This window comes from Magnolia sinica, chromosome 14, assembly GCF_029962835.1.
Source record: "Magnolia sinica isolate HGM2019 chromosome 14, MsV1, whole genome shotgun sequence".
Classification (NCBI taxonomy): Eukaryota; Viridiplantae; Streptophyta; class Magnoliopsida; order Magnoliales; family Magnoliaceae; genus Magnolia; species Magnolia sinica.
The window spans coordinates 26,419,658-26,446,780 of NC_080586.1; the positions used below are offsets into that span (position 1 = coordinate 26,419,658).

A 27,123-nucleotide genomic window follows, 5' to 3' on the forward strand; every position below is an offset into this window, starting at 1 on the left:
AAATAGATTTGTCCATCTGAGATTTGGACGTGCTTAATTTTTATGCTAACACACTAAATGAGCTGGCAAAATAGATGGACCGGCTCAATAAAAACACATATATAATCGTGGGGCCCACAGCACTGGAGCAGTACAGAGTCGGTGCCCGAATCCGATTCCTTACGCAACTCCCGTCTGTAAACTAGGAAAGGTTGGTGCAAATTTGTAATTTTCTTGAAAAGGAAGGGTTATTTAATAAGAAGAGAAGGCTATGGATTTTGGCTTTTGGCCTATCGTCCATGAATCTTTTGTTTGGTCTCCATTCACGGTGTAGAAGTAGTGAAAGGACACAAGCATCAAATCACAACTCACGGGCTCTCACAAGAATACCGGGAAACCCTTCTACTTCTCCCTACTTTCTAAGCCTGCTCCTCTATCCATCTACACTGACACGTGACATCACGCATCTCAGTATGACTGTCCAAATCATGTGCACCAGGGAGGATGGACCATTCACTAAAATCACTTTCATCTGACCATCTTAATCATCTGATAACGACTGCTGAGTTTAGACCATGACTAGGAGTGGCAATGACAGGGGTTCGACCTGGGTTCATGTTCGGTTGCTATAGTTCTTGGGTTAACTTAGTCTTGGGAAACTCCATTCCAATTTGAAATTTAAGCTAAGGCGGCGATGGGTTTGGCTTAGTCTTGGGAAACTCCATTCCAATTTGAAATTTAAGCTAAGGCGGCGATGGGTTTGGCTGGGTTAGGAATAGTTATATGTATTTGGGGTTGGGTGGGTCAGTTTGGGTTGCAGGTTAGGTCGTCTTGAGGTCCGGTCAGCCTCAGGTTGACCCTCAAAGGGACCCCACATGCCTAATTTGCACCTTTATTTCCAGAGTCCGGATCTTCTGTTTGCCAAAAGCAGACTTTCCTGCTTTTCCATCTCGATCACCGATGCAGTTACACAATCACAGGGTCCAGTTAGATTGCAACAACCACAATTTTACTGCCCACAATTTTACTGCTTGACGCAAACAGAGGATCTGTATTCTTATTTCCAATCCATCAACGTCGGTCGATAGTTTCATTCTTATAACTGTCTATTTTGGAGGCGGATTGCCTACCTATGCATTAGCTAGTGGACGGTGCTCTGTGGGCCCTACCATGATACCCATGCTGTTCATACATTTTTCTAGATTATTTTATAGTACCAAACGAAAAATGAGATAGTTCTAAATGTCGGATGGACCACACCATAGGAAAACAGTGGTGGTTGAATGCACACCATTAAAAACTTCTTTGGAGCCATAGAAGTTTTGGATCATGTCAATGTTTATGTTTTTTCTACTTAAAGGTCTCTGTGACTTTATCTAACAAGTTCGATGGCAAATAAGCATTACAGTGGGACCTATGAAGTTTTTAACGGTGGATGTTCAATCACAGGAGATTTCCATCCACCTTCTTTTTGCACTCATGCTTTAGAATGTTCTGGAAAAATGGACGAACAACATGGATAAAACACACAATATGGTAGAGCACACATAGCACTGACCAGTAGCCACCCTGCTGCTGGCAGCTTCAGTCGGCAATCCACATCCGTCTATTTCTTTGTGCACCCATGGCCTACTTAATCAACGGAACGGTTAGGAGCATTCAAGTGGGACATAAGTTTTTTTTTTTTTGGGTTGGGGGGTTGGCCCAACTCAAAACCCGCCCATTGTCACTCCTAATGATGACCATTTCATTTTTAGTCATTCGTTTAATGGGCCACTAATTAGATGGTTAGGATCAATCAATCAGTATAGTTTTAGAGTATACGGCAGTGCTTTAATAAAACCGTCTGACTTTGCGCCGTTAGTTATGAACAATTTAACTGAAGATTTTTGCATTGATGAAAATAACACTAACTCTCATTGACCATACGCTAGCTTCCTTGCAACCCATGTGTATAGGTGTGGCTCATCGTGATGTTTCGGAGAAATCCACCCTATCTATTCATTTTGCTAGCTCGTGTTAGAGAGTGAGCCCAACAGGCAAATTCAAAACTCAAGTGGTCCACACAGAAGGAAACAATAAGGGAAATGTCCACCATTGAAACCTTTCTACCGTCCACCATTATCATAAGGTCATTCCCACTGGGATGAACTAAAAAGGAAAAAAATAGTAATATAATTCAAAACTACCATGGACCCATTTCCATCCCATCTATGCTTCTGTCAAACAACCATTTACTCCAAAAGCTTAAGGTGGGAACTCCGCACGGGAACATTTTGACGAAGGTGGAGGGACACTCACACCATCTGGGCCGGACCTGATTTTCCTGACCCCTCGTGGGAGAATAATATATTAGCGAGGCATATTTACTACTTTCGAGATTCGAACATAGGACCTTCCACTCTGATACCATGTCAAACAATCATTTACTCCAAAAGCTTAAGCTGTCAAAGTGTGGTGTATCAATGTATATCAAGGGACTTTATCACTTCAACAGCTTCAGCTTTGGGGACGTTTTAGTGTGATGTAGTGTAGACACACAAGCCATCTTAGTTCACTTGTGGGGCCCAGCCCATTAGCCTATTATGGTTGTGATTTATGTAAATAAAGGACTAAGAGGAGAAACCCTAATTAAGCAAACTTAGCACAAAAAACAAATCATAATTCATGTATGAAATTAATGATTTATTAAAGTACCTTTTAATAGAACACAAGCCTTTAAATCTTGATGGCTCAAACATGAAGTATGTAGCAAGTGAGAAATAAATTTTCCTGACCTGGCCTACCAAAAAAATGGTTATAAATTGCAAATGAGAGGTGGCTGCAGGTATGGATATTTAAATAAAACTAGAAAAATGCGGGCACAAGAAAAAGTCATTCATTAGTTAAATTTGAATATTAGCTTATAAAAAAAAAAAAAATTTTTTAGAGTATCTTTTGTTTTTCTCTGTTTATTTTCTAGAATTTATTCACTTAAAATTGCTTTTGGATGCCTTGTTGACATTATTTTGTATAATTTTAATTTAATATTTTAACATTATAGTGCATTTTATTTTATTATTTTCTAATTAACTTTTACAAAAATTGCAGTGTTTGGTTAGAATCACTTTGATTGAAGACAGTTCACCACTTTTACAAAATCACTTTTATTATTTCCTAATTAATTATTATTATTATTCTTTTTTTATGGAATTCTTTTCAATTAGTTCAGTTGCGTTTGGATCATAGCTAATTCGATCCCTGGCCTCCAACTGTGAACTAGTTCTTTCTAACGAATTTGCAGTTTGATTATTGCTAATTCAATGGACTGGATTGAATTTGTTTCGTCCAATTTGATTAATGGCTTGGAAGTCTATATTGAGTTGGTTCGTAGTTGTAGTGAACCAACTCCAAACAAAGGCTGTGAGTGCTTTTTTTCTTTCTATCTCTCCCCGGCTCGGCGTGTGGGTTCTTCTCTCTTTAGCCGAGGTGTGGGCTTTCTATTTTTCTATTTTCTTTTTTTTCTCTCTAGCCGGGGGTGTGGATCCACCACATGCTTTTTTGGAGGAAACAAAAAGTCTTTTTATTAAAAAAAATAATAATAAAAATCCATAGAATCCCTGCCACAAAAGTATTCAACCCTATACATGTACAAGACATCCCATCTAACATGCTAGCCACCTGAAAACATGTCATTAGTAAGTCACAGTTCAAAAATATGAGAAAGGCTTATCAAAACTGGGCAATTTTTGTTGCAGCTATATTTTCAGTTTGATCATTGTGGCCCACCTTATAGTTGTTCCAGCTGCACGGGCCATTTATAGGGTGCCAATCAATAATGGACAGCTTAGATCTTGAACATATATGCCAAGTTGGCACATGCATTCGCCTGAAGTTGGGCTTTCTTATGGGGCTGCGTAGAGAGGCTGAGCAAAACTCTGAAATTTAATTGACAGTTTACCATCATCCACTTAATTTATGAATTTCCATCGACTGTATACTTACATGATTCAGGACCCGCCCAAATTGTGGGTCCACTATAAACAGCATGTTGCTCAAAAACTGCAAGATAGAATGATCCAAATAATACATTTGATAGTCATAAAATTGACGGTTAACACTAAATGATTATTGGTCCAAATTCCATAAGCAAAATCGGATAGTTACAAACATTAAATGCAGATTTATTTATTTATTTTGTTACACTCAATATGCAATGGGCTACAAAATTTGGACAATAAGAATATCTGTACAACCATCCCAGGTGTGGAATTTTTGTACCCTTCAACTGCGACTCAGGCAAACCCACCCCAATGAACTAAGTCATTTCTAAAAGTACCAATAACGCATTCGAACTCAAATTGGTTGGAACTAGGATTCAGGTAACTATGCTTTGGATTTCCTTGTTAAAATCATTTTATATGATTTTAGTTTTGTATGTTTTATTGTATGTTGAGTTCAGTTGCATCAAATATTATTTGTGATATTTAATGATTAATCGGAGTCTAATTCAGGACAGTATATCACGGAATTTCGGGATGTTTGGTGCAACCAAACACGGCCTTGGTGTTTTCTAGTTTCTTAAGATTTTAAGATTTATGGTTTGATTGGATAGAATGAAAACTGGGCAATGCAACCAGATTGCTTCAACCAGACATGTTTGGAAACCAACGAATGTTGCAAAGAAGTGTTTGGTTCAAAAAGTATGGAGAGAGAAATTGCCTTTAGTGTGTGTGTGTGTGTGTGTGTGTGTGTGTGTGTTTTCTTTTTTCTTGGAGATTGCAATCCAAGCAATTGCAAATGCCAAGGGTAAAAAAAAAAGGAAAAAAAAAAAAGCATTTTCCAGTACTCTTTCCAGCAAAACAGAGGTGCAGAGGCTTTACTTCCCCCTAGCGCTAATGTCAGTTTACCCCCTGGTTATGTCAGTTGTTGGCTTTTTCCCTTGTATTCCCCTAGTTTAGCTTCAATCCAAACAGACACTTGACGTTTACCTCCTTGTTATGTCAGGTGATGGCTTTTTCCCTTGCATTCCCCTAGTTTAGCTTCAATCCACACAGGCCCTTTGTGTTTGGTCAGAGTCGCTTTCATTAGAGTCCACAATGATTATAACTGAAGGTCTTGACTCCATCTTAACCATCGTTTGTACAGTAGTTTGGTGATCCATGCTGTCAAAATTTCACAACCATTGCCAGAGGACCGTGGCATTCACATGAACCTTGAACTGTTGAGATAAAACCCCAAAAAGAGACGCTGACAACTAAAATCCCCCCTGTTGAGGAAAATTCTTTATTAAGTCCATTTCTTGATGACAACTAAATGGGTCCTAATATATCTTTTATATATTCCGATTACACACGTGCGTGCACACACATATATATAGCTGCATTTTAAGCAAAAACCATACTAAAACCAGTACATTTCATTCTTCGATACTAAACCATATCTTGGTGTTTCTTTCTTGTATTATTATTAAACAAGCTGGCAATTTGGGTCGTTCTAGCCAGTGGAAATTTGAAGTATAGCATAATACAAACATGAAAGAGGAAAGGCAGTTTCAGCAACACCAAATACCACCAAAATGAAAGAAACACCCGAAGAAAGAGAACAACCATGAAGTTCTGCTCAAACATGTTTCCAACACAAATCAACTTAAGATAGCAGATCATGCCTGGAGGCCGATAATGCCTGCAAAAAAAAATAATAATAAATAAATAAAATCCGAACTGAGACCAATCTGGCCTACCCCTACCAACACTAAGAGAAGAGATGGGAGCATTTTATATGAATTGAAAGAGCAAACTGAGTGAAGGTGCTTACCGCAGGCCACTCGGCCACCAGCATTTCCTGTGCTCTTGCTTAGTTCATGTCCACCTGAGAAAACACAGGCATTGTTAAAGCTTTTACCTACTCTATGTAACTTGGCCGTCGGCTAGTGTTTGTCATGGAAATAGACATGAGATGTTGGACACAGGGAACTTTGTGTAATAGACATTTGCCTCCTAAACTTTCATTCCCAAATGAACCACCATCATCGTCTAAGCCATTCTCCCAGCAATTTCAGGTTGGAAGAAAAAGGAGAAGAACAAGAACAAGAAGAAGAAAAACAAGAAATCGAAAGCCCAGGCCAAGCAGTGGACATCATCCCCGCAGAGTAAAAGAAGTGGCATCTCCACAAAACAGAGGATAAATTAAGGATCCCTCCAAATAGACACATTGGTGAGGGCTAAGGTTCCCCCCGAAACAGAGGAGCCTACTGCAGATGATCAACCTATCCCAGTCAGAATGAAATATAACCTTTTAACATTTTTACCTGGTTACATGACCACAATAAGGTTGAAAATCTTCTTGACTAAGGTGCTTTCCTGGTAATGTTCAAAGTATTGGTATTGTTACATGTATCCATGACCGGGGATACAAAAAAATGTACCAATATTATCGCTGATACTTGGAAAATACAGTTGTCTGCGGGAAACATTAGGGAAACGTTGGGAAAAAGGAGGAATTTTTCAGTGAAATTTCAGGAGATGTTGAAAGACACATATTACACATTTAGGAATCAAAATAATAATAATAATAAAACACGATGATGCATAATAAGTCTTATTTTATATGAGCCTAAACCATGTGTTGTTGAAAAAAATCAGTACAAATAAATATATAAATTTTGTAGCCAATTTTGATTGTCTACAAAACTATGTCAATGCATGAGAATCGTGTATAGACATAGATTCCATTGCAATCTAAGCTAACATTTGGAGGAAAAAAAAAATGAAGTTTTTATGGCTTTTTCGTCACCTTTGAGATCCAACCCACCTCCGCTATGAGTCTAGATGTCTCCCCAAATCCGAATTTTGATTCAATAAAAACTAAGAGTGACCAAAATCACTTTAGGAACAAAAAAAAAAAAAAAAAACTCCCCAGTTTTTGTCGATTTTCAACTATTTACAGATGTTTCCCTGGTACCGGGGATATTATCAATGGTATCACGCCAATACCATGGAACTTTTATAAAGGATTCTTCTCAAAATATAACTAACATAGGTAATATCGCCAACATTATCGAAAATATCAGCAATATTTCAAAAAATTTAAAATGTCGGTAGTTTCGTATCACTAACCTGGTGATACAGATAATATAGACAATATTATCAATAATATCACCGATATTTAGAACATTGCTTCCGATAGTGTTGTTAAGACTGACACAAACCGATACATCCATAATGCCACATTTTAAAATTCTCTCATTCTTTTTTTTTTTTTTTGAAAGATGAAATTTATTAGGCAACAGCCAAAACAAAAGAAAACAAAAACACGGGGGAAACCAACAAAGGAAAGGGAAAAGGAAAGGAAAAGGAAAACAAAAAACCTAGAAGAACCTACAGAAACCTAAGAAGAAACTAAAGATACAACAACAAATAGTCCACCCACTAACATAGTCAAAAGACATCAAGACGCGTCGCCCAGTCCCAAAGAAGAAGAAAAACTCTGTTCAACGCTTGTTTCCTTCCCTCCAGATTTCCCAAAGTGCAGCTAGCAAGGCCAACCTCCATCAAAATTTCTCTTGTTTTTCCACTTCTTTTTTCATTTCAACCATGAAAGAGGCTTAAAAACTAAATTTAGACTAGATCTAGGCTTATTTTAAGGATCAAAACACAAGTTTTGACAAAAATAAACCATAATGGAAAAAAGAAAGAAAGATAAACCCTCTCTCTCTCTCTCTCTCTCTCTCTCTCTCTCTCTCTCTCTCTCTCTCTCTCTCTCTCTCTCTCTCTCTCTCTCTCTCTCTCTCTCTCTCTCTCTCTCTCTCTCTCTCTCTCTCTCTCTCTCTCTCTCTCTCTCTCTCTCTCTCTCTCTCTCTCTCTCTCTCTCTCTGTATTTCAATGAAATGGCCCTTAATTCACCAAATCACATGATTTGTGTTCAATTAAGGTTCATTTGGTTAACTTTCAACAGGTCAAGCTGACAAACAACATTCTTACCAAAGAATGCTCTGATGCACCATTATATGCATGTCTAAAAGGGAGAGAGAGAGAGAGAGAGAGAGAGAGAGAGAGATCAATTCTTGAATATCTCATTTTTCCCTTTTCTGGTATTTTCCTTATACTTTGCCTTAAAATAATAATAATAATAATAATAATAATAATAATAAAAATTCACCAATGCAAGTCGATACCAATAAGTGATGCCCATATCATACCGTTTTTCAATTGGGCCAATACGCCTCCCGATATCAATATTAAGAACTGTGTACGTAAGGGGCCCTAATCCACCAAATCATCTTTGATATATGTTCAATTAGGACCTATTTGGTTGACTTTCAACAGGCCAAGCTAATACACAAAAATCTTTATCAAAGAATGGTTTGATACACTAGTAAATACATGTTAAAAACATTGAAACATAGATTAAGAAGTTTTACATTTTTTATATTTTCTAATTATTTTTTTCTGAGATTTTGTGCTAAAATTTCACCATATGGGCCCATATGGTTCAGTACACTCCAATACACCTCGTATTGTATCATTTTTTGGCCTAGCCAAAACATCCACAGATACGTTATTCAAAACCTTGAACAGATGGCTACTCTCAATGTCTCCATTCTGATGCCCTAAATCTATGCCTGGTATTGTTCGATTTCCTGCAAAAGGGCAGCTCTCCAGGATGATGACCCTTACCCAAAATGTTTCAAGGGATGATCATAGTATAGACAGCCAATGTAGTGCCCGTTGGACTGAGAAAAGCATTTGAGGGAAACTAGTGAGGTGGATTCGGGGTTACAACAGCATGACTATCAGATGAACACTGATTGATCAACAAGACAACATGAGTTGGAATCAGATGTTGCAGGTGGATCCATGGTGATCAGTCGAGCCATGTAAAATGTGAAAGGACATGCAGATATGAGTCCTTGATAGGAGGATCTTTCTACAGATTTGAAGCTTTTGAAGTTAGGGATGCAGGTTTTGACTGATGGATGCTTGGCACACTGGTGATTAACCCACTCGCAACAATGTAATCATGTTAGGAGCCATGTGTTGTCCCTTCAATCCCTTCATTGCATTGATAGCATTATCGCGTCTAGAACCCCATATAAACTCTCCAATCACCTACCATGCATCACGTGTTGCCACATCAAGCTTGGCATTGACATCTCAGGACTGCCCAAAGCGTCCTCCAGACCCTCCTAGCAGTTGCCAACTGCAGTGTCATACCTTGGGCTCCGGAAGCATCTTAGTCCTACCATAGCCTGATGATCAGTTGCCACTTCTATTTGCATCATCCAAACTCCAAACTAATCCCCCTCTGCCACATGAGCCTTCACTAGCCTTGAAGAGTAGGGATTGAGGAATAAGACGACCATCAATTGACCCACAAATGACTGTGGCAAGTTGGTCACCAACTACCAGAGGAGAATTCGCCAGTAAAAAATGCTTGGCTCTGCCCTTTGGCAAGGTCAACAACGTAGGAAACTCTTGGAGATTCTAAGACAATGAAGACTGGGAACGACAGCCCTCCCACCTCCAAATCAATCAAGGAGCCCACCAAAGAAGCAAGTGCAAGGTGGAACTTCAACAAGAGCATGGCAGGAATTTTTGCTTGAAGTAATTAAGTCAATGTTTGCCACCTTCCCAAAACATGAGCAATCTCCGAAAGGACAGACTCCAACCAGGCATGGATCAGGACACCGAAAATCCCAATCATATCCCGTTGTTAAGAGACATCCAAAGGACATCAACATTTGACTCAAGCAATGGTCATGCGGCTAGCATAAGCTATATGGTAGACTTAGTGCAGGCTGTCAAGAAAATAACTGCCAGTTGAATTTTTGAATAGCACCTAACATGGCTCATCTGATCAAAATGAGAAATGAGCCCCAAAATCTACTAATCACCCCCCAAATTTCCAATCATGTCTTCCACATTAGCCCTCCTATCTTCCACAAATAACAAATGGGATCTCTAACATTTAGGCCATAAATCTTACCACAAACAGTCCAAACTTAGCACATGCCAGGCTCTACAGTGGGCCATGGGCCTACATCATCCCCCTTGGGTTGGAAAGAATTTGACTCCGATGAGTTGGACACTCCATGCTAGCATAGGTCCAAAACAGCAAGTGCCACAAGTCTGTTAACATGCCAAAACAAAAGGAAAGCAACAGAAAAAGAACAACAAAGGATAGCCCCTCGTCACCAGCAAAAAATGCAACTACAACATCAACTATTTGATGCAGGACATGAAAATTAACTATGATATGCAAGATCTTAGGCTTTAGATCAAACTAATTCAGAAACATTCACGTAAAATTTCCACATCCCACACAAAAGTTCAAACATTCAAGCAAGGGGAATCTGTCCGGGTCCAGGCCTACACATGTTAGGGCTAGATTAATAAAAATTATGAACCTAACGACACTCAAAGGGAAGTAAAACTCATCCACAAATGCATAGAAATAATTCCCCCAATCCAAGGGATTCTTAAATTTCAATTCGGAGAACCCTAAGGTTGAAGAAAGGGCATAAAATTGGAGATTTGAGTAATTTAGAGTTAGGTTTAGGGATTTTGGGTGAAAGCGGAGTGAAAGAGAGGAGAGAGATGAACCAGAGAAGTACCGCAGGCGTGGACATAAAAAATGGCCCAGACGCACATGCGTATGATCCCGGCCGCATGTGTGTGGGGCCCACTATTCATAAAAGGGTCACCTTGGCCCTGGTCGACCAGGGATGGACTCCAAAATCCTCAAATCTCAGCTCGATATGATGCACAGTTTGTGCATGGTGCTCCGCCAAAGTTTCAGCCCTCCTGCAAAGCCGGATTCCAGAAATCTGCTGCAGATGGGGAAACGCCTGCAAATATTGATGGATTTGTAGATGAAATGCTTGTAGGAAAAGAAAAATATAGATCGTAGAAAGCGAGGGCGAATCGGGATAGATGTGGCTTCGCACCACGGTAGTTAGCCCTTCGAAGAATGGAGGGCTTCGCACCCAATTAGGTTTTCATAACTCGAAAAGGAGCAGAAAAACGCAGAAATTTTATTAATCTTCAATCAATCCAAAAAGCTACAAGGGGTGCCTATTTATAAGAAAACCCTATACCCCAAAACTCGCACCATGTGCACAACCTATTACTTGGTGATGAAGTAAACCAAAATAAAAACTAATCAAAGAAATCTAAAGTGTCCATGATATTCTAAATAACATTAATATGCAAAACCTAAAATATGATATTAATTAGACTAGTGGGTCATAATCATGAGATCCCATGATGGGCTTTACTTGACTATCGGGCCCACTCCAACGAACCAAAACTCCTTCTTCTAACTAGGAGGCCCTCCCTGGATGTCGTTATCGATCCAGATCGACGGTGGGGCCCTCCTCCTCCTTGCGTACGTACGTAGGGGGCGTGCATGTGCGTGTGCGCACGCATGTGATGTCCCCATCAACTCTCCCCGGCTGCGAAGATTTCGCCGTTGACGAAATAAAACTCCTGAACTGCTCCAAGATGTCAAGATCAAGTCTTTGAAGCTCCTCAGTGAGCCACGTGCTGTCTGAAGCTGGGCGTGACTTTCATTTAACAAGGTACTTCTGAAACCCACCGTCCGACGTTGATATTATCTGATGATCCAGAATATCCTCTATTTCCTCTCTAGGTGTGAGAAGGGTAGGTATGGGAGGTAGAGACTGGAAAGATGGGTCGGGACGGGTAGGTATGGTAAGTAAAGGCTGAGAAAATGGGTCGGGAAGGATAGGTATGTGACGTAATAACTGGAAAGATGGGTCAGGACGGGTAGATATGGGACGTAGAGGCTGGGAAGATGGGTTGGGAGGGGGCCATGGATCAAGGGAAAGGTCTGGGGAATCAGGATGGTTAGGTGATAGGCTGGACAATATATCAGTGGTCCCCTGAAATGCAACTAGATCTTCCACATTGAATGTGGAACTAATTCCCATGGAAGGTGGAAGATCTACCACATACGCATTAAAACCATTTCGTTTTATAATTTTGAATGGTCCAGCGCTACGTGTGTGTAATCTACAAATGGCTCCCTGAGGGTACCACTCTGGCCTAATGCGGACCATCACGGAGTCTCTTATATTGAATTCCTTGAAACGTTTATGTTGGCCTGCAGAAAGTATGTAACATTCATTACCAGTCATGATCTCCTGCCTGATTTCTTGATGCCATGAATGCAAGTGATGCGTAAAAGACTCTACAAATTCTAACGGCCTATGGGACAGCGACATAGGGACAAGATCAATAGGTTTCCTAGGTTTATAACCAGTAACAACTTTACAATGACTTAGACATGTGGACCTATCGACAGAACTATTAAACGCAAACTCGGCTATAGGTAGTATGGTGTCCCATGTTCTGGTGTGCCCTATATCCCTCATAGGGGGAAACTCATCGGGTAGATTATCAGGAAAGACGTCACGAAACTCATCCACTATCGGAATGACCTCAATGGGTAACTCTACACTAGCCTCTGGTGCACTCTCTCTAGCCACATGGCCGAACATGTTGTACCACTCAAAATAGTGGTCTTGATGTCCCTCATGGGGTGGGTGCACGGGTGCACACCCATGACTGATTCCTTGGCCACCTCCATTCATTGGTCTATCATCCTGCCCACCTGCTTGAGATTGGGCATCTTCCCCAATAGTGGGGTTTGTCCTAGCGGAGGTCCCTAGTTGGGTAACACGCATATCAAGTTGTTCAAAGCATTGGTCTATATGTTGTTCCCGGCGCTTACCCAAAGACTCAAACTGCTGGGACAACTTGTTTAGTGACTCTTGCAATTGTTCCATGTTTAGTGTAGGATGCAAACTAAAACCACGACCCGTACGTGTGGGCATACAACTGCCAACTCAACCTAAGGACCTTCTACTACGACTATATGCGACTAAATGAGACTAAATGATCCTATGAGACTCTATATGAGGAAAACTACACAACGCTACCAAAATCTCACAATATAGTTGTCAAAATATAAGAAAGTTTTTTGTTTTTTTTTTTAAATAAAAAGAAGCAACCTAATTTCTAAAAACGAAAAAGGAAAGTTTCTAAAAACAAATTAGGAAAGTTTCTAAAAAAACAAATTAGGAAAAACAAAAAAGGAAAGTTTCTAAAAACAAATTAGGAAAGTTTCTAAAAAACAAATTAGGAAAGTTTCTAAAAAGGCAACCTAGTTTCTAAAAAAGAAAAAGGAAAGTTTCTAAATATAGAAAGTAAGTTGGTTTCTATAAAAGAAAAAGGAAAGTAAACTAGTTTCTAAAAAAAAAAAAAAAAAAAGGAAAGGAAATTAGTTTCTAAAAACAGATTAAAAAAGTTTCTAAAAAACTAGTTTCTAAAAATAGAAAATGAAAGTTTCTAAACTTAGAAAGAGAAAGCTAAGTTAATTTCTAAAATAATTCAAATAAGGGGATAACAGAAAATTTCAGTAGCTTATGTCAGGGTTTAATGGACCTCTAAACAGCCATATATGATGAGAATTGATGCTTAATGGACATAAACAACTAAACCCTAAACATGTAATGCATTCCCCAATAAGAACCCTAAGCTCTGATACCAAACTTGATGCAGGACATGAAAATTAACTATGATATGCAAGATCTCGGGCTTTAGATCAAACTAATTCAGAAACATTCACGTAAAATTTCCACATTCCACACAAAAATTCAAACATTCGAGCAAGGGGAATCTGTGCGGGTCCAGGCCTACACATGTTAGGGCTGGATCAATAAAAATTATGAACCAAACGATACTCAAAGGGAAGTAAAACTCATCCACACATGCACAAAAATAATTCCCCCAATCCAGGGGATTCAGAAATTTCAATTCGGAGAACTCTAAGGTTAAAGAAAGGGCATAAAATTGGAGATTCGAGTAATTTAGGGTTAAGTTTAGGGATTTTGAGTGAAAGCGGAGTGAAAGAGAGGAGAGACGAACCAGAAACGTACCACAGGCGTGGACAACAAAAATGGCCCAGACGCACGTGCGTGTGATATCGGCCGCACGTGTGTGGGGCCCACTATTCAGAAAAAGGTCACATTGGCCCTGGTCGGCAAGGGATGGACTCCAAAACCCCCAAATCTCAGCTCGATACGATGCACAGTTTGTGCGTGGTGCTCCGCCGAAGTTTCGGCCCTCCTGTATGGCTAGATTCCAGAAATCTACTGTAGATGGGGAAACGCCTGCAAATATTGATGGATTTGTAAATGGAATACTTGTAGGAAAAGAGAAATATGGATGGTAGAAAGCGAGGGCGAATCGGGATAGATGTGGTTTCGCACCACGGTAATTAGCCCTTCGAAGAAGGGAGGGCTTCGCACCCAATTAGGTTTTCATAACTCGGAAAGGAGCATGAAAATGCAGAAATTTTATTAATCTTCAATCAATCCAAAAAGCTACAAGGGGTGCCTATTTATAAGAAAACCTTATACCCCAAAACTCGTGCCATGTGCGCAACCTATTACTTGGTGATGAAGTAAACGAAAATAAAAACTAATCAAAGAAATCTAAAGCGTCCATGATATTCTGAATAACATTAATAAAGAAAACCTAAAGTATAATATTAATCAGACTAGTGAGCCACGATCATGAGATCCCATGACGGGCTTTACTTGACTATCGGGCCCACTCCAACGAACCAAAACTCTGTCTTCTAACTAGGAGGCTCTCCCTGGATGTCGTCATCGATCCAGATCGACGGTGGGGCCCTCCTTGCGTACGTAGGTAGGGGGGCGGCGTGCGTGTGCGTGCGCGCGTGATGTCCCCATCACTATCCCTCACCCAAGACCAGCATCCTATCAGATCTGCAGATGATCACACCGGAACTCTTTTCTAAGCAGCGCCCAATTAATGATCATGAGCAAGATTCTTCTTTCAAGAGAGACTATATAATGGCCTTGTTTTCTAAGATTCTTCTATTCCTCTCCTTGTACCACCCCTAAAGGCTGGCAAACAAGATTATCTTCCAAAGGATATCCAATTGGCCCTTGAACAGACCACCGTGCCAATCCAATAACACATCACCAAGGGACTTACTAAAGTCCAGCAGATCATAGATCATTCAAGAAACGAGGACCAAATCTAGCTAAGAGCAACTAATGAATAAGAAGTTAGGATTTTAGGAAGTTGATAACAAAGATGAAATTATATAGATAACAGTTTCTGCTAGCAAAACTTTAGATAAAAAGATACATGGCTTCAAGGAATAGAAAGGTGATGATATTTACGAACATACTTTCTAGTTGTAGTTGAAATTCAAAATTCCTCTATGTTTCTATCAGAAAACGTTCCAAAACAAAATTCTAACAGTATAAAGGCTATTAGCATAGGATTCTCAATTAAAATTCAATCGATAGTAGGTTCCTATTTCATTGTTGTTGGAATCATTATCATAGCCTTATGCCAGCTATTGGGGTCCACTTCTAACAATTGCTTCAGGAGGTTCAACACTCGGCTGCCTACCTACCATCAAACCTCCTCTACCCAGGCTTGGGGCTGGTTAGCACATCGTTACCGGATGGAGAGGTAGGCTCTTATTTATGGAAACCATTTTCCTAACTTCAGGAAACATGTTCTCTGTTCAGGTTAGGAAGCGGGGATTACGAAGACCAAAAAAAGTTTCCTGATAAATATGGTTCCATTTGGACTGATACTACAGATGTAAGCCAGTAATGTTGAGGATACAGCATTTACGGAAAAGAAAACTTAACATTACCCTTTCCAAGATCATCAGGATCACCATGGACAACAACAGCCCTTCCAACAATGGAATTTGGCCCAGTGAGAGGAATCTGCAAACACAAAAAAGATGCTCAGAAGACATATGAGGCAGAAAAGACTGAGATTACAAGTGAATGAAGAAAACATAGAATGGGTATAATAACCTGACTGTCTACAACGGTGAAAGTAGCAGTACCTGTAAAATACAGCCCACCATAAGAAATTAAAGGCAAGAGGGCATTCACAAAGCACAGTTCGACCAAGGAAAGAAACAAAATAAGTCCCTTTCACTCATGTCACAGCATGGTAATGCTAACTTCTTCATTGTAAAATGTAGTTTTGCCAAGTTCACACACAACTCTACATGTGGCCACATGCGTCAATGTGGCATATGCAAACCTCACATGTGTGAGCTATATCTGAGGCTAAGATTTGCAATTAGGTGGGCCGCACAGTGGATGACAAGGCCAAAGTCTAGTCCATTCACATACATGTCTTGGATGACCTGGCCAAAGGCCAGTCCACTCACATACATGTCCACATGACCAACCTGAAGAGCAGATTGCCTGGTGCATGTCTTAGATTTTTCACATACATGCCAGGTTCACACATGTGGCCACATAGATAGGTGTGTGTTGGATAAGGAAAACTCTACAAAAACTAAAATGATAAATTGAGATAATAACAGAATAAAGAAGGACAAGAGGGAATAGATACCATCCTCCCCAACTGTGACATTCCCAAGATCACCCGCATGGCGATTATCATCCTCGGGAGCACCATGCTCTTTGCCAGCAGGATTAAAATGTGGACCTACAAATCAAACAATAAAGAACATTAAAAGAATCACCATGCAGAACTCAATATTTTGTCCTCCTTTTTTTTCTCTTTCCTGTTAAATAATGTGATATAGAATAGGATCTAGAAAAGATGCATGATACCAGTCGACAAACAGCCATTTGTTGTGTCACCAAGAGCATGGACATGGAAGCCATGGAGGCCAGGTTTAAGACCAGAGAGGCTTCCGGTCACTGTAGTTAGACCTGATAGAAACACGAATTCACGTAAATAAATTAGTAAGGAAGAGACATGAAGTTTGCAAGCAAGGCTTTCCCAATTTGCTCACCCCCTTTGCCCCACCAAGTGATGATCCAGACCATTCATCAAGTAGGTAAATGATGCAATCTGGTTATGGAATCAATGAGTGATACCCAAATCGCAAGAATGAAAAAGAACACTCGACATCTCTATTCGATCAGGTGCTCTGTGTCTCTTGGCTCAGGAAACTGTCACTCATCAGTTTATTCACTGCAGCTCTGCGAGGGGTGTGTGGGATGATATTCCCAAACACGGTTTCTGATTTGGCTGCAAGGCGATCAATGGCGGGGTGGGGCTCGGTTGGGATACCTCCGTGGCAGTTGGTGCCTTTTGCGGTCTTGTGCTATTGTGTTTAGAAAGAAAAAAGCATTTTTGAGGGGAGAAATTCAGCAGTGTTGTCAAAGACTTTCAGGTTATCAAAAATTGGGCTATGGGTGGCTGCAGATCCAACAGTGTCTCTAGATCACTACTGCTCACTGCTTCATGGGAGGACACAATTCAGCGCGATAGGAGGTGCCAGCCCCTCTGGTTGGTTTGAATTTAATGTGGATGGGTGCTCTTTCTGCAACCCTAGGCTGCAGGGGTGGGTGGAGTGGTCTGGTACAGCTGTGTTTTGTGGTTGCTGAGTTCATTGGCCCTATTGGCATTAAATACTCAAATTGGGCTGAGGTTGGTTCTCTGTTGAAGGTTGTCAAGCTTGCTGTGCATCTTTATCTTTTTCCAGTCATTTTTAAAGGTATATCTTGATCTTTTTCCAGTCATTTTTTAAGGTGACTTGTGTAGTCCCTTCTCATGGCCCAATCTAAGTTGTGCCTGTGGAAGATAGCAGATTCGATGGAAGGAAGTATGGGATCTGTGCACCAGCTCATGGTATCCTTTGCTAAGATAAATAGGATGCAAATTACCCATTGGTTTTCTTGCAAAATCCGGTGCACCATTGGATGTCCTTTCGGTAAAAGTCTGGAGACAAGTGTGCCTTAGATATGGGATTGGCTTCTCATCTTGGAGACATTGTTTGTTTGTGGTTGGCCTTTTCCCCTGGGCCTAGGCCTGGTGAGGGTGTTCGTTTTTGTTACTTTTGGGTGTTCTTTTGACTAAAGCTCCTCTACTCTCAAATATGTGTGTTGTAATAGAGAGGGATAAACAACTTTATCAAAAGTGAAACTTCTTACCAATTGTAACTCATAAGAGTGCATCTACCAGTCTACCTTCTATAACAACCCCTTCTGTAGATCTTAAACGACACACCCTAAAATCTTTATGAATCTTTAATTAATATTTTTCCAACTACACTATTAGATTGATTTATCTAAGATAGCAACCACTCTACTTGCCTAATTTGGCTAACTTGTAATTACCTAAAAATTGTAAAAGAAAATCCAAAAATTATCCCAAAAACACTCTAGAGAATCATCAAAATCAACAACCATATCTTCCAAATTAGAATCCCTATCTTCCAAAAACAGTAAATGATGGCCTCTGAAATTTAGCCCCCAAAACTAGCAACATATGGCCCAAAATCTAGCACATACTAGACCCTGTGGTGTGCCTTGGGTCTACATCGGTCCAATGTTATATGTTCCACATGGAAAAAGTCCCACAGAATGGAGATCCTCATTGTCCATAAACAGGTAATTTAGAAACAATTTTTTTTTTCATTGGTTCTAGTTTACTTCAAATGGATGATAAGATCAGGAATGAGTCACATTTTTTAGGGGACGAGCAGATGGCCATGCTAGCAAACCTCAAGAAGGATTTGAAGTATTTATTCTAAGGAAAAATTACAAAGATAGGTAACTGAAATTCCATCCAAATAATTTAGTTCAAATTAAATTACCATGTCCTTCTTGAGTGAAGTACACAGTGCCACTAACTCCCTCATTGCTATTAAGAACAGCAACAGCCTTCACCATTGTTATATGTGATCTAAAGCACAAAGTAAGACATATATAAATAAAAGGAAAGATTAAATAGAAAAAAGGAAAAGGAAAAAAAAAAGAAAAAAGTGACTGTGAAGTATGAGACAAAAAATAATAACCAAAGCTTAGTGGAGGAAACAGGTGGAAAGGGAGTGTGATTTTCACTCTCTTAGTTGCCAATTATTTGCCTAAGGTAATTTTGCTTTTCCCACCAGAATGGAATGTTTGGGGTTTTCGCCATTTCAGTACTCCTTTTCAGAAAGATAGACATAAGTTTTTTAAAAACAAAGGAAAATGGGAGATGCTAGTTTCATATTTCATAATCCTCCCATTTGATTGGTGGGTTCTTTTTGGCAAAAAAGCAACCATAGGCATCAAAAAATTCAGCCTGAAATGCTAAGAATTAGAAAAAAAAAAAAAAAATCAAAAGGAAATTGTGCTCAAGACATTCTGGCTGAGACAAACTAAAACAACCCAAAATGCACCAACACACCCAAAACAGGCAGAAATTTCAACCCAAACTATAGTTCATTTTCATAAATTGACAAGCATACTGAATTAAATTGTGGCTTTGCCATTTCAATGCGTCATGATTCCATAAGCAACCTGCGACTGGCACTTCATAAACCTTTATGAGTAAATATATGACTACGGGCCCACATTATATGGGAATAACTGCACCAATCGGACAGCCAGGATTCCAATCATTCAATTTTCAAGCTATGTTTTGACTTTTGATCACAAAGGGGCCAGTCAGATCATCAACCCCATCACACTTGACGTGGGCCATGTGCACAATGGAGCATACATCCCTAACTAGGTTTGCAAACCTAGCTAGCAAACCACTTTTGGGAAAATTGCCTTCAAAAAAGATAAAAGAGAAAAAAAAAAAAAAAACTTATAATAAGATTTCATACCTGATTTAATTAAAAAAATTAAAAATTAAAAAGGAATCAAGACAGAGAGCAATACCTGATTTCATATGCTGATCTATAAAAGGAAAGCTATTGGCAAATCTCACTCAAAATAAATTTTCACAATACATCAACAGGGAGGTATAAGGTGGGCAATACCTATAGAGAAAACTCATGACATGTTAAGGTCAGCCTACATAGGTCACCACTTTAGATGCTGCCGGTGGGATCTTGTGCTTATGAGTGAAGGTGGGGTTCATGGAATGGTGTACAAGCCTGTCTTTTAGCTTCCCAAGTGCCTATCTTTTGGCTTTCTGCCTACCTACTTCGAGGGGTTGAATGTGGATTGTGAGAGCCCATAAATATGTTGTTGTGGTCCCTCCTTTGCCATAAGAGAAAATTCACCGTTCCCATCATAAGGTGAAGCATACGGTGTGAATGAGGAAGAAGATCACAACCGCCCCAAACAAAATCTGTCAGTCGAATTCCAACCTCGTGGCATCAGGTACGTTGATTATCTACTTCTTCACCCTCTCTTGACTGGTGTCTAGAGATCCTATGGGTAAAAACCATATAGATCATTCATAAAATCTTCCTACAATTAGTATCAGAGCCTCCTTACATCAGTCATCTGAGGAAGAAATTAAGAGATTCCATAATCCATGAGGTATTCTATTTATTTAAGCATGAACAATCTTGATTTTTCAGATTGGTGCCTATATAAACAGGGATTTAGTGGGCTGATAAACCATCCTTATTGGCGTCATGGTACAAGATGGTGGCAAAAAAACAAAGGTTATGCCAAACACCCAGACCCAAGCCTAGCCCGATAGACCGCCCGATAGACCGACACCTTTGGCCCAGGCCTAGATCTGGTCCAAGGCCCAAAACTGGATCTGGTTTGGGCCAAGAGTCTGGTCAGGAACAGTTTCAGGGGCCAATTTGGCCCTTAAAAGGTTGATTAAAGTTCTTTTCAAAAGCGTATTTTTGGGCCATAAGTGAGAATCAGTTGGGACTTGCTTGGGGCAATTTTGGACCTGATAAATGGGCCACTAAATGACTTAACCTTTTGTATATGTATATAGTTAACCCAACAAGTCACATATATCCTTCCATTGCACACACACAATTGCCTTAATTGAGCATCACATCAGGCATTTCTTTTAATGATGTATATGATGCATGTTTTAACTTTTAATTTGATCAAGATTAGTGCATGCTTAGATAATAAAATGAGTGAATGATGATTTACAAGGGGCGTATATCCAATCATAATCCAGACTCTGAACCTGAAGGGATCCAATTGGTTGTATAGGTTGCAAAAGTGGCCACGGACTCTGAACCTGAAGGGATCCAATTGGTTGCAAGGGACTCTTCACAAAGACGGCCCTGTTCAGAACATTTTGAGATGGGACAAGTTCTCTTTCTTCGGTACAAAGGATGTCTGGATCCTCATATGGGCGATTCCCTTAGAGCTTTGGCACGAAGAGTTTTTCCAGTCTGTGGCCTCCATGGTGGGCTCTTTCATAGAGTTGGACCCTAAATCTAAATGTGGTGAAGAAATGGCGGTTCTCAGGTTCTCAGGATCCGGGTTCAGAGAAGAAAAGGAGAAAGCCTCCCATCCCATATCGCTGTGTCCGTAGACAACCGGAAGCTTTCCCTGCCGATCCAAATCGAGACCCCGAATGTCGCGCTGCCCAGTTGGGGAGACTTGTGAAACCTGAAGGAACGGCATCCCACCCACGGCGGCGCCGAAGAAGAAATGGTATCCCACACAGCGACGTGCTCCCATGGACCACACTACGGGGACAGCAGCCTAGCCGCCCATCATGATGAGTCGGGAAGGCCTCGGGCAAAACCCGTGCCACGTGGACACCCCCATCCGTCGACTCGTGCTCCTGGTGTGTGCGAGAAGTTTTCGGTCCCGTTCCCAGCACGTATCCAAACACTTGAAGAGACACATGGCGAGAGATCGCCCGCAGCCTCAATTGACCTCATCCACAGATCCCTTCCAGATGGCGCCATGCGTCCCCTTCATCCTCCGCCAAGCATACTCGGTCCGGCCCCATCCTTGGCGCATGATTCTTTACTTGAGCCCTCTCGGGATTTCAACCCACGTGTCGTGCCCTCTCGTGACGTTAACCCACGAGTCGAGCCTTCTCGTGACTTCTACTCACGTGTCAATCTCGAGCTCAGGTCGGATTCGGGCTCTGACTCGAGCATGGCTCTTAACCTTAACCTATCCCCATCAACCAACCTACACCTCCATAACTCATGTATCTCAGACCCTTGACCCCTTCCTACCACCAACAGACTCCCCAGCTTTGATACTCTTCTGCAAAAACACCTCTTCTTCTCGAACCGACAGCCAGATCAGATGGGCCACCCTTTCTCAAGGTCATCTGGGAACCACACCCCTTTCACCGATCTTCCCCTCCCTTTGAGTGAAGGCCTGGGAGATACAGGCCATCTATCCTTCAACTCCGACAACCCATCCTCTCTAGCCTCCCCTGCTCCCTCGCCCACTGCCTCCCTCTCCTCGATCCCAGAGCATGTCCTTATATCCCTTTTTCGGGAAGAGATCAAGGATTGAATCATCGATGCTACACCTCTTCAAATCTGAATCGGTCCCTCTATGGAGCAAGGAACCTTGCTAGAAATGAATTCGCTTGAAAATGAGAGTAGGAAGAAACTCATCAATGACATCAAGAAGAAGTGGATCAGAGATGCGATCGAGCACGTCGGTAGAGCTGTCGGATTATCGTTCGAGGACTGCCGTGAGGATTTCATTGCGCTATTCCAATGTGTTGAATCTCGCGGAAGACCCCTTTCTTCCTCCAAATCCCCAAAGCCCCGCCTCTCCAAATCTTGCAGCAACAGAGAGTTGCAGTGCCTCTCCTCCTCTCTCGACATGGGTTTGGATCCTATCAACGATCCAACTCGTCAGGTCTCTCGGGGCAGAGGGTTTCCCCAATGAGGATAATCTCCTGGAATGTCAGAGGCGTCGGCTCCAAGCAAAAAAGGAGTCTGATCAAAGAGTCTGTTAGCTCCCGCAACCCCAACATTCTATGTTTGCAGGAAATTAAAACTCAGTCGTTCAATGCCAGTCTGATGAGATCCCTGTGGAAGGCTTCAGATGCTCAGTGGGTATCTCTGGACGCTTCAGGTTCTTCGAGTGGCATCCTGATTGCGTGGAAATCTTCCAAATGGAAGCTGGAAGATTCTTGGTTCGGGTCTTTCTCTAAATCGGTCATTCTGACCGATATTTCCTCCAATCAGAGTCGTTTGCTCTCCTCAGTCTACGGCCCCACTCTCGATTCTAGAAGAGATGCTCTGGTCTGAGGTGAGTTCCTCTAGGAGGAAGTTCCAAGGCCCCTGCTGTTTCGTCAGTGATTTCAACATCACAAGGTACCCTGAAGAAAAATCCCATGGCCGCAATGTTACCCCTGCTATGCGTTCTTTCTCCAATTGGATCGACGACCTTGAACTCGTTGACCCTCCTCTCCTCGATGCAAGGTTCACCCGGTCCAACTGCAGATTGAAGGCCTCTCTATCCAGATTAGATCGATTTCTCCTATCTCCAGACTGGTTGGAGGACTACCCCTCCGACTCTCAGATCGCGCTTCCTAGATCTACTTTGGGCCACTGTCCGGTTATGCTTTCTTCAGTTGATCTTAATTGGGGCCCTAAGCCCTTTCGTTTTGAATATGCTTGGCTTAACTTTGACGGTTTCTTTCAGCTGGTATCAGACTGGTGGGGTAATTTCCAAGTTGAGGGCTACGCAAGTTTCAAACTCTGCACCAAACTCAGAATGCTGAAGACAGAGCTTAGAAGATGGAATAAAGAAGTTTTCTCCAAGAGGGAAGACGAAACGGAATCCATCAAGGTGGCAGTTCAAGTGATCGACGTTGAAGCGGAAAAAGGCCATATGTCTATGGACAGTTTATCCAAAAGGATTCAGGTCATTCGGTGTTTCTCAGCAAGGGCTCTGGATAAAGAAATAGTGTGGAAACAAAGATCCTGAGCTAAATGGTTGAAAGAAGGGGATAAGAACTCCAACTTCTTCCATTCGGTAGCCAACATGCACTCCAGGTACAACAGAATAAGCATCATCCACGCCAACGGTCACTGTATCGAGGATAAAGATGAAATAGCTAAGGAAGCAATTCTCTATTTTAGCTCCCTCCTCAGCGAGGATAAATGGATCAGATCGGGCCTCGATTCTCTCCAGTTTAATAGTCTTAGTTCTCTCGAGGCTGATTCCCTTGTTGCTCCCTTTTTTGAGGATGAAGTGAAGGCGGCTCTGAATTCTCTCGGCAGTGACAAGGCCCCAGGCCCTAATGGCTTCCCTCCCTGCTTCTTCATCTTCTTCTGGGATCTGATCAAAGTAGACATCATGTTATTCCTCAATGAATTCCATGATAGAGGAATCCTGTCTGAAGGTATTGGATCTTCCTTCATCACGCTTATCCTTAAAGTCCAGGGTGCAAGTTCTTTTTCAGAATTTAGGCCAATAAGCCTGATCGGGGATCCCTACAAAATCTTGGCGTCTTGGCCTCTCATCTGAAGTATTCTCTCGGCAAGATCATATCCATCCCCCCCCCCCCCCAAAAAAAAAAAAAGTGCTTTCCTCTCGGGCAGACAAATCACAGATTGTGCATTGATAGCTAATGAATGTCTTCATTCCAGTTTTAAAGACAGTCGAAAATCTATCTGCTGCAAGCTTGATATCAAAAAGGCCTACGACCATGTTGATTGGAAATTCCTCCAGTACATGATGAGGCGAATGGGTTTCCCCGACAAATGATGTAGATGGATCGGAGAGTGCTTAGGGTTGGCCCATTTTTCTATCCTCCTCAACAGCTCCCCAAAGGGATTCTTCAAAAGCTCTAGAGGTATTCGACAAGGCGATCCCCTATCCCCTTTCCTATTTCTCATCGTTGGAGAAGCTCTTTCCAGCATGATCCAGGCAAGGCAATCAGTGGGCATTCTTAGCGGTATCAAAATGAGATGTCTGTCAACCCCGCTCTCCCACATTCTTTTCGCTGATGACACCCTCATTTTCAGCAAGGCGGACCCGGTTAAAATCAACAATATCCGCACTACGATTAGGTGCTTCGAAGCAGTCTCGTGCCTTAGAATCAATCTGACCAAATCCAAAATGTTTGGGGTTAATCTTAAGGACAAAGAGGTCAGCTCCTTCACCCTCTCGTTTGGGTGTTCCTCCACCTCCCTTCCAACTTCTTTTGTTGGTCTCCCGCTATGTTTGGGGACGCCTCCTATATCCATATGGGATAAGGTCATCATCAAGTTCGAAAAATATCTGGCCATATGGAAATGCAGATATCTATTGTTGGGAAGCCGCATCACTCTCATCAAGGCAGCCCTCTCCAATCTCCCGACATACTTCATGTCTCTCCTAAAATGCCTAGCAGCGGTTCTCTCTAGGCTTGAAAAACTCAAGCGTGATTTTCTATGGAACGGCAAGGAAGATTCCATAAAGTTTCACCTGGTTAACTGGCCTCAAGTATGTCAGCGGACCGAGCGTGGGGGTGCAGGTATAAAAGATCTGAAGAAGATGAACAAAGCCCAGTTAGGTAAGTGGTTTTGGAGACTCAGTTTAGAGGACGACAGCATGTGGAACAAGATAATCAAAGGAAAATACGGATAATCGATTGGTGGCTGGTGGTCAAACGACTCTTCTCGATACAGGGCCTCGCCCATTTGGAAGGGAATTGTGTCTGTAAAAAAGGCAGTTCTTCCAGTTTTCGGCTTCAGTCTGGGAAATGGGGCCAAAATCCAATTTTGGGAAGTCATTTGGGTGGGTGAAGCCCCCTTGAAAGTCGATTTTCCGAATATCCATCGCCTCGCCTCTAACCCCAAGTCCTTTGTAGCCGAATGCTACACATATTTGGACAACAAGGTAGACTGGATCATCGATTGCAGGAGGAAGCTTCAGGATTGGGAGATTGACGAGCTGGCGGGTCTTCTTCAGCGCATAGATTCAAGCACGCCAGATCCTTTGAGCCAGGACAAGCTAATTTGGAAGCCGGATAAATCATCCAGCACTTTCTCAGTCAAATCCTTTTATCAACACCTGGACTAACGCTCGATCCTCTTCGAGGTCCACCATCCTTTCAAGTTTTGGAAGTACTCGGTTCCCCCCAAGCATGCCGCCTTCGCCTGGTTAGTAGGGTCCAAAAGAATCCTCACGATGGACAATTTGTGGAAAAGAGGCATGTCTATTGTCAGCATCTGTCTATGTTGTATGAAGAATGAAGAAAGCATTGATCACCTCTTACTATCCTGTCCATTCATCTCAGAAATTTGGACAGATTTCCTCAAGTGCTTCAACTTGAAGTGGTGTTTTCCCGGTTCGGTCTCCCTCCTTATCAAAGCCTAGCACGGGGTCAATTTGGGGAAGAAGAAGACAAGGATCTGGCGTATGGCGATCATAGTGATCTGGTGGTCGGTTTGGGAAGAAAGAAACAATAGGTGTTTTAGGGATATCTCTAATCCCGTCGTGGCTATAGTCAATAAAGCAAAGTGTCTCCTGATTGAATGGATGGTCTATGCTGTAGGTTTTAACCAAGTTGATTTTCTGTTTCTCAGGGTGTAATGGCTTGTCTTTGCCTACTCGGCAACTCCCATTCCCTCTTGTTTTTGTTTTCCCCCGTTCTTCTCCCCTTTCTTCTTATCAATATATTCAGTGACTTTTCAAAAAAAAGGTGGCCACGGTTATGAAGATCACTTGGGTATAAGAGTCAAAGATACTTCATGTCTATCATGCGAATTGCATAAGGTTGCATTTGGGCCCATGCGAATTGCATAAGGTTGCATTTGGGCCCATACCATAGTGAGTAATGATCGGACAGAAGTAGGTTGGTGCTTTGGCGGGGCCCAGATGGTGATAGGTGATTGGTGCAATTAGCAAATTTAGGAATGAAACTTCTCGCTAGAAGGTGCTGGATCAACAAAGATTTGTTATATTTGCATTGGTTAACCTCATGATTGAGAAGACCACCTGCATGTCATTATCTAAGTCCAAAAAGGGTTTAGATCACAATGATGCATTAGGCTACTCACAAGAGTTGATTTTATGGCACCTGTAACTCTGGATGATCAGAGCATTTGCCCCATCAATTAGATCAAGATTGGATGATGAAAAACACTTCATCTTTAACATTCATCTAAGCGTTTAAGTTGTTGATGGGACTTGTTTACTCATATGTAGCCTGATGATTGAGAAGACCACCTGCATGTCGTTATATAAGTCCAAAAAGGGTTAGATCGCGATGATGCATTAGTTTTCTCACGAGAGTTGATTTTGTGGCACCTATAACTCCGGATGATCAGATCATTTGCCCCATCAATTAGATCAAGATTGCATGCTGTAAAACACATGATCTTTAACATTTCATCTATGCATTTAAGTCGATGGGATTCATTTACTCATATGTGCATGTTTTTTGTTATGTTCTTTCAGTTCATACATCTATA

The 27,123-nt window shown here is 41.4% G+C and overlaps 1 protein-coding gene and 1 long non-coding RNA gene across 3 annotated transcripts in view; one reads left to right on the plus strand and one right to left on the minus strand.

The window, feature by feature from the left end:
• Positions 1–5,375: 5,375 nt before the first annotated feature.
• LOC131225834 (superoxide dismutase [Cu-Zn]) overlaps positions 5,376–27,123 on the minus strand; it is a 36,039-nt gene continuing 14,291 nt past the window's right edge. For both annotated transcript variants that reach the window (XM_058221430.1, XM_058221431.1), the window contains 7 exons: positions 18,628–18,716; positions 16,634–16,735; positions 16,410–16,505; positions 15,857–15,888; positions 15,688–15,763; positions 5,776–5,829; positions 5,376–5,643 (listed from right to left, as the gene is read on the minus strand). In XM_058221430.1, coding sequence (XP_058077413.1) covers positions 5,621–5,643; positions 5,776–5,829; positions 15,688–15,763; positions 15,857–15,888; positions 16,410–16,505; positions 16,634–16,735; positions 18,628–18,703 — 459 coding nt within the window. In that variant the 5' untranslated portion in view covers positions 18,704–18,716 and the 3' untranslated portion in view covers positions 5,376–5,620. The remainder of the gene's footprint in view (positions 5,644–5,775; positions 5,830–15,687; positions 15,764–15,856; positions 15,889–16,409; positions 16,506–16,633; positions 16,736–18,627; positions 18,717–27,123) is intronic.
• Positions 20,625–26,578, plus strand: LOC131225835 (uncharacterized). The gene is made up of 3 exons (XR_009161582.1): positions 20,625–20,947; positions 26,352–26,425; positions 26,457–26,578. It is a non-coding gene; the product is annotated as an uncharacterized LOC131225835 (long non-coding RNA).